General features: G+C 47.1%; 1 protein-coding gene across 3 annotated transcripts; it reads right to left on the bottom strand.

The window, feature by feature from the left end:
* Positions 1–213: 213 nt before the first annotated feature.
* On the bottom strand, positions 214–6,905 carry APOE (apolipoprotein E). Of its 3 annotated transcripts, none has more exons than XM_035120486.3 (4): positions 6,812–6,905; positions 6,415–6,480; positions 4,133–4,283; positions 214–1,248 (listed from the first exon to the last, which is right to left on the bottom strand). In XM_035120486.3, the coding sequence occupies exons 2-4, from the start codon at positions 6,455–6,457 to the stop codon at positions 633–635; spliced, it is 810 nt and encodes a 269-aa protein (XP_034976377.1). In that variant the 5' UTR covers positions 6,458–6,480; positions 6,812–6,905; the 3' UTR covers positions 214–632. The 3 variants fall into 3 exon arrangements, with proteins under 3 accessions (XP_034976377.1, XP_034976376.1, XP_088528792.1); XM_035120485.3 differs by having other exon boundaries at positions 6,867–6,905; XM_088672666.1 differs by having other exon boundaries at positions 6,877–6,905.
* Between the last annotated feature and the right edge of the window lie 1,330 nt (positions 6,906–8,235).

Raw genomic sequence — 8,235 nt, 5'->3', positions numbered from 1 at the left:
TGGCGGCCATTTTGGAACTGGGCGGAGCATGCTCAGAAGTGACTTTTGATGCTGCTCTGCCCAGTTCCAAAATGGCTGCAGCGCTACTTCCGGTATGCTACTTCCGGTCCAGTCCCTTATTTTTCAGAGAGGAACTTGGCAGGTATGGTATATCAGTTGTCGTGCAATGCAAAATGAGACATGAAACTCCATCACAAGAAAGGGAGACCCCTGTATCCAAAGTACATTTTATTCAGCTAACAGGTCAAAATGGGAAAGAAAAAAAAAAAAACACCAGGAAAGCCAAGAAATTGTGGTGAAAGGAATGACACAAGTGTCTTGAGTGTGAGGTGTTAAAACGGGGAAACAGGGCAGAGCGCCCTTTCTTGTCAGTGGTTCACAGGTGCAACAGCGGTTACTAATGGAGGGCCTAGAAAGTGCTGGTCACCAGAAAAAAGTGTGTGGAATGTTAATTGGCCAAAATGGCAGCACTTTGGCCAAGTAGAGCTGGACAGGGAGGGGGACCTGCCGTGCGGTGTGAGGTTAGTATACAGCAAGGACCATCAATGCCTGTCCAGCCAAAGAGAGCCATCTTGGTTCCCATAGAAACGGAGGTTGGCCATGTTGCTCTTCCTGGGAGCACAGGCCAGGCCTTAGGCCTGTGCCTGCACCTGCACCTGAGCCTCCTTGACTTTCTCCACAAGGGCCTGGATCCGGGCGGTGAGGTCCTCCACCAAGGGGGCGAACCACTCGCGCACCTTTTCGGCCGTCTGGTCAAAGGAGTCCTTCAACTCCTGAGCTCGGCTGTTGAGTTGCTCGTGGACCATCTTCCCTTGCTCCCCGACAGCCTGCATCAGGGCCTGGAAACGCTGCTGCCCCTTTTCACGGATTTTGGAGACATAGGGCTCCAGGCTCTGGCGCACGGCTTCCACCTTTTCGTCTGCGCTGGTTTGCACCTCCACCCTGTAGGTGTCAAACTTCCTCTGCAGTTCATCAACGTCCTTCGTGAGGCGCTTCTTCATCTTGCGCATGTAGAGGTTGAACTGGGACCGCAGCACCTCCATGTTGTGGTTGAGCATCAGGCGTGCGTCATTGGTATACTGGACCACCTTGTCCTTGGTCTCCTCCATGTCAGTCCGCAGCTTCCCGGACAAGGCCGACATTTCGGTCGTCAGGCGCTGCTGAACATCCTGGGCGTAGGGGCCTATCTTGGAGCGCAGGTTTTCTGTGTAGAGGTCCAACTCTGCCATGGTGTCTGTGATAAAGCCGCTGTGGAGAAGGAGGAGGTAGCAGGGAAGGGTCAGAATCATGTCACCCTGGTCATTCTCTAGCATTAGGCCCTGCCGCCATAATTCTTGCGGGCCTCAGATCTCTCCAGATGGAGGCCATACAGACAACCAAACTATCCTGAGGTGAGCTTGCCCACCTTGGAGGAACATGGGTGCCTGGACCACCCTGCTAAGTGGCAAAGAGAATTTGGCCACCCTGACACCACATTCACACCATACATTTAAATCCCTCGTATACCTCACTGGAAACTATAGATCATCTGGTTATCTCCTGCTTGGAGAGGGCTACCTTTGAAGGTGACTTGGAAACTACCAACTAATCCAGAACACAGCTTCCAGACTAGTAACTGGGAGTGGCGGCTAGGAACATATAACACCTGTCTTAAGAGGATTTACATCGTCTCCCAGTACGTTTCCAAGCTCAATTCAAAGTGCTGGTGCTGGCTTTTAAAGCCCTAAACAGCCTTGTTGACCTAATACGTATACCTGAAGGAGCGTCTCCACCCCCATCGTTCAGCCCAGACACTGAGGTCCAGCTCCAATGGCCTTCTGGCAGTTCCCTCACTACAAGATGTGAGGTTACAGGGAACCAGGCAGAGGGCCTTCTCGGTGATGGCACCCTCCCTGTGGAATGCCCTCCCGTCAGATGTCAAGGAAATTAACGACTAATGGACTTTTAGAAGACATCTGAAGGCAGCCCTGTATAGGGAAGTTTTTAATGTTTGGTGTCGTTTTGTGTTTTAATTTGTTGGAAGCCGCCAGAGTGGATGGCATATAAATAGGGAATTATTATGGGTGCATTGAAGCCACAGGCCTACAATTCCTAGCACTTTTACAAACTACAGTTCCCAGGATTCTCCGTGGCTGTTCGGTCAAGTGGTATAAGAGACCCTTAAATAGATGTCATAGATGGGGCTCCAAGTCAGATTTGACTTACATGTGAGATAAAATGGTCGCCTGTCACCAGAGTCGGTTTGAGCCATGAACAAAAAGCTGTCAGCCATTCAGCCAGTCTCAGCTCCAGCCCTTATGACTGACAAGGGCCAACCAAGTGTTTGTGGTTGGAAAATCTAGCTATTAGCGCTTCCAGGAAACAGCAAAGCAACACATTTAATTATTATTATTATTATTATTATTATTATTATTATTATTATTATTATTAATTCACCACTCTGGGCGGCTTCCAACAAAATATTAAAATACAACGGTCTGTTAAACATTAAAAGCTTCCCTAAACACCAGCCATTTGCTTCCCCCTTTAATGTCTCCCATCTGTGAGGGTGGCTGCCTGACGCTTCCTCTATCCTCAGGGCTGAATTCAGACCTTTGGAGACCCTAAGCGCTTAAAAGATTTCGGTATCCCCATAGATATCTAATTCAAAATATGAGCGGCAATGAAGTGTGAAATGAAATTTTATTTTTTTGAAATGAAACGAAACCTACAGTAAGATGGAAAATAATGTTTATTTCCCTATATTTGTATGAATAATGTTTCTTTTTGTTCAGCTGCACCGTATGGCCTATATGGTAAATCTGGCAACGGGAAATTTCTGTGGTGCCCCCCCCTTTCCCTTGATGCCCTAAGGGTGTGCTTATTTTGCTTAACGGTTAATCCAGCCCTGTCTATCCTGGCTACACTCTCTCACATCAGCTTGCGACTTACATCTTCCACAGTCAGCACCACAGAGAAAGTGGACATGTTCTGGGATTTATGATGCTCTTCTTCCAAACAACTATTACTCAGGTTAAAGGTCACCAAATTAAGCTGAGTAACGCTGGGTACACACTCTTGTTTACTCTTCATCCAGTGTGACCCCCTGGTGCTGGTTTAAAAAGCAGTGTTTACACAATGATTATCCACAATCCATATCTATCCTGTTGTTTCTTATGGAATACTGTGTCTTGGTGCATTTCCCCCCTGCAAACCAGCACAATTCAAAGTGTTAGTGCTGACCTTTAAAGCCCTAAATGGCCTCGGCTGTTTATATACCTGAAGGAGCATCTCCACCCCCATCGTTCTGCCCGGACACTGAGGTCCAGCACCGAGGGCCTTCTGGTGGTTCCCTCCCTGCGAGAAGTGAAGTTACAGGGAGCCAGGGAGAGGGCCTTCTTGGTAGTGGTGCCCTCTCATCAGACGTCAAAGAAATAAACAACTATCTGACTTTTAGAAGACGCCTGAAGGCATCCCTGTTTAGGGAATTTTTTAATGACTGATGTTTTAATGTATTTTTAATCTTTTGTTGGAAGCCGCTCAGAGTGGCTGGGAAAACGCAGCCAGGTGGACGGGGTATAAATAATATATTATTATTATTATTATTATTATTATTATTATTGACAAAAAGAACACCCAAGTGTATTTCAAGCTGGCAATGTGTGCACAGCCTAAATCATCCTTCAGCAGGAGACTGCCCATAATGAGGGACCACTCTGGAAGATATCGTGGCCCTATCAGGGTGTGAGCCAATCTGACAACGCCAGTCTCTAACATTAGGCCCCAGTAAATTTCAAAGCTCTGTTGGTTCCAGAACAAATTAGGGATGCGAGAACCGAAGCAACATTTTGCAAAGGACCTGACAAATTTGAAAATTCTAAGGGCTGATGTCCAAACAAACAAAAACAGAAGATTATAAAATCCAGGGTGTTTTTTTTAACTTCAGAAATTGTACAATTCCGATTGGGATTCCTGCCATGTCAGATATCACCCATCTTAAGATCTATGTCATTCTATGAGAATTAAGAGCAATGTGAGCTTGGACTCTTTGAAGCAGGCACTGGGGCTGTGGAAACTCCAGTTGAGCATGTGTCATTAAAAAACCTCAGCTAGCGCCTGTACCCACTTAAAAGGAAGAAGCAAAACCACTCACTCCAGTTCCTTGCTGAGCTGCGAGCTCTTGATCTGAGCGGTGGCATCATCAGCCGCATCCCCAATCCTGGTCACTACGTCCCTGAAGACATCCACCGTCTCCTCCCATTTGGATTTTGTCCCTTCTTCGGGGACAGGGTTGGCCAAGGAGCCTGCGTGGATTAGGAAAAGGAGGGAAACATTCAAGGATCTAGAAACAGGCCGAACTCACGTCCCACCAAACTGAATGAGGGATGCCTGTCAATATGGGGCATCACACCAGGTTGCAAGCCACTTACAAAGTGAGGCCCTTGGAATCAGTGAAGCCACACTCCTGCGAGTCATGGCAAGGGGAAAACAGGAGGCAAAACATGGAGGGATTTATGCAGCATAGTCCTGCTCAGAGGAGACTCACTAAAAACAATAGGCATGTGTCTGTTGATTTCAATGGGCCTCCTCTGAATATAACTTTCTTGGAGACATGTCCCCAATTAAAAAGGTACTTCCTGCTGCAGGGGGAAAGTGCCACCATCTTGTCGCCTCTTCCCATCGCTAGCTAGTGTCTCAGCGACTGGGATGGGACAGCTTGAGTGTGTAGTTTGTGACTGCCCAGTGCTTTTGTTCAAAATGCTGGTCATTTTTCAAGCCCAGATGGAAGTGCCATGCACGTCCTTATCTAATCCCAGTGGCTTTTAGGGACGATGTTACTTTCACAACTCAGCATTCCTAGATAGGGTGACCCATCTATGGGGCCAAAGGTTGCGGCTGTTAAACACAAGTCCTAAACTAATCTTGACAAGGCACCTGCAAGCCGGAATAGGCAAATAGCGACCTTCAAATACTTCAGCCTAGGGTGGTCAGTCGAGCCCCGCACAGAGCCTCCCCTTCTGGTAAAAGGGCAGCCCGCCCACCCCAACCTTTCCCCTTAAGATGAATTTTCTTCCCATTTGTTTGCAGGTTTATCCTGCCCTGTCCTCCGAAAACTCCCCTCTTTATCCTCAAATCAATCCTGCGAGGTAGGTGAAGCCGGCTGACTCAGAGTCAACCATGTCCGAGCAGGAATTTAAACCTGTCTCTCCCCCCAATCCTAGTCTCATGCTCCAACCACTACACCGTGCTGGCAAGCTATGAGAGGGGACAAGGACTCTACAGCTCCTGCCTTCCACAATCAGCAATAGGTCACTTCCCTTATTTCATATTACACATTACACAGTTGCACAAGTGAAGCACTCTGTGTCCCTGAGAGATGCTACAGCCAGGGCCGGATTTAGGTTTGATGAGGCCCTAAGCTACTGAAGGTACAGTAATGGGGTCCTTTTACATGTCCAGCTGTCCTTTGTCAACAACAAATTGTCACTGTTTTTTGTGTTGAATATATACTATATGGTAATTTATGGACTTAATAGGTATCTAAAACCATTTGCACATGCAACCAGTCCATGCAGAATGTAGGCACCCTATATATGGAAATGAACAAACCAGTGATATTCTAGGGAGCAGGCTAGCAGGCGGGGCCCATGACTGACATCATAGGAGCCTACACAATGCGAAACACTGTTGCTGTGTGTAGGTTTTATTTTATTGGTTTTTTTATCTTATATTTTGGAAATGTACATCCCTATGTTTTTTCCTTTAAATTTTTGGGGGGCCGCCAAGAGAGTGGGGCCCTAAGCTACAGCTTGTTTAGCTTAAACGTAAATCCGGCACTGCTACCAGCCAGTGCAGACAGCACTGAGCTAGATGGACAAGTGTCCAATTTTTTATAAAGCAGCATCCATTGCACAAGTGAGCAGGACAGAGTTTAAAAGCCCATGTGGCCAGCATCCCCATAGTTTTAAAGCACAAAAGTCAAGCCAGCTCAGATTTCTGGCTGCTCCCAACAACACAACCCTGATGTTGTGGCGTTTCTAGTCTACCTTCAGCCCTCCTTCCCTCTTTACATTAGCTCACGCCACACACAACTTGTGGAGGAGCGATATTCTCCAAACAAACCACGGCATAAGTCTAAGAGCTGCTTTGCTAGATCGGACCAAAGGTCCCTCTGGTCCTAGTGTCATGGACAGTTGCTTCTGAGGAGCCCACAAGCATATGGTCATTCCTCTGTGGTCTGTCCCCAGCATCTGTCTCACAGAGGTATACTGCCGCAGTTTGTGGAAGTTCCAGACCCACAGAGGATAGAAGTCTGTGCTGCATTTGAACTAGCCTTTAAGGAGCATTGGGATAGAGGGGGTGAAGGGTGTTTACCACGTTCTGTGTTTCCAGTTTTATTTAAGACAAACCACCTCTTCCAATTCCGTCACTCACCTCCCAGCAGGACCGCTGTGAAAAACAGGGCAAGGAATTTCATGATCACTGACTTTCTGGACCTTTCTGAGAAACGGAGAAATTAAAAAAAAGGGACACAATTAGATAATGGAGTGACCCTCAAGGGTGGGTGCGGGTATTTCCCCCCACCAGCAGGAATCTTTAAGAGACACACACACAGGATTAATCGCAGCCCAGCCAATGATGAAACTGTATCTGCTCAGTCCTGAAAGGGAGACCCCACTGAATGCCGTACCATTAAAAAAACAACAACACAAAAACAAACCCTACATTAACAGATTTTTCTCCAAATGTCCTTAAAATGAAAACAGCTCTTTCCCCTTGGTTTCTTGATCCCAGTCCACAATGCAGATTAGAACCCACAAACCCCACACACCTTCAAAACAAGAAAAGATCGTGCAAGGTTGCTAGTTATCCTGCTTTGCTCTCACCTTCCTTTACCTTCTCTTCCTCTGGAGTCTGAAAAGTGTTCAGCCAAACCCTCTGTGCAGACTTAAATACCCAGCTCAGCTGGTAGGAAAGAGAGGGGGCGAGGGAGGCGGGACTGGCAGTCAGCGGCAGCAGTAGTCACAAAGTTTTGCCAAAGTGGCATCGGGGACAAAGTTTAACACACACCACACTTTGCACACACACTGCTAGGGGAAGTCTTAACCCTGAACTCAGGGGAAGGAGGGAGGGGAAAACAAAATACAGTAGTTAAAGCAATGGGTTTTTTAATTGCATCGAGTATGTGAACTTTTTGACTGACACAAGTCTCCCCATCAGGCAGAACAGAAGTTGTTAAATAATTCTTTTTCCTCTCTGCCTGGATTTCCCATGGCCATCTTTCTCCCGTTTTTGCAGCTATTTGCACAAGCTTCTCTGAAAATTGTTTTCTTGCATGAAATGAATTGTGTTCTTAGGTGGGGGTGGGGAAGATGGCATTAATTAAAATGTGTTTATGCTACAGTGAGGCCCGAAATGGGCGATCGAAGTCAGACTGAGTTAACATAAAACAGTAGGACAGAGTTGGGGAAAGGGTGATTCAGAGGGGAGAAGCAGAAGAGGGAGGCCATGCAAAGCTCTTATCCACCCATCTTTTCTCCCTTACGCTTCTGTTCTCAGTGGTGACAAACTCATATTGGAGTACCCCAGCAGAGGTAATAGGGAAGAAGGTGGGGGAGACAGAAGCCCCTGCTTCTCCATTTGCCCCTTCTCTCCTCCAAACTATATCCTCCCCTCTACTGCCTTTCAACTGTTTTGCAGTTGAGACGTATCGGTTCAGGTCTGTTGCTGAATTTGTAGCTTATGAGTGTCTGAAAAGAAACATACACATTTCGACCACCTAGTTATGCGACCCCCGAGCTTACCAGACCTTTAGAAGGCATCTCAAGGCAGCCCTGTTTAGGGAAGCTTTTAATGTTAATGGATTTCTGTATTTTAGTATTTGTTGGAAGCCGCCCAGAGTGGCTGGGGGAACCCTGACAGTAAGAGACACAGTCAACTGTACACGGTGTTTTTGTGAGTTTTTGGACCCTTGGAAAATTCATCTGGGATTGTCCACACTCCTTCGTGACAGGTAGCAATTGCCAGATCTGCCAGTAGACAGACACCTTGAGTTATACCAAGGTATATCAAGTCAACTCATAGGAACAGAATAAGCTGCCTCGTGCTGCGTTAGACCCTTGGTCCAGCTAGCTCAGTAATGGCAACACTGACTGGCAGCAGCTGCTCAAGATTTCAGGCAGAGGTTGCTCTCAGCTGTACCTGGAGACGCCAGGTGTTGAACTTGGGAACTCATGCATGCAGTGCAGGTACTCT

The sequence above is a fragment of the Zootoca vivipara genome, chromosome 6 (genome assembly GCF_965207765.1).
Source record: "Zootoca vivipara chromosome 6, rZooViv2.hap1.1, whole genome shotgun sequence".
Lineage (NCBI taxonomy): Eukaryota > Metazoa > Chordata > Lepidosauria > Squamata > Lacertidae > Zootoca > Zootoca vivipara.
The sequence above is the reverse complement of the archived record's forward strand: the minus strand, read 5'-3'. Positions and strand labels throughout refer to the sequence as shown.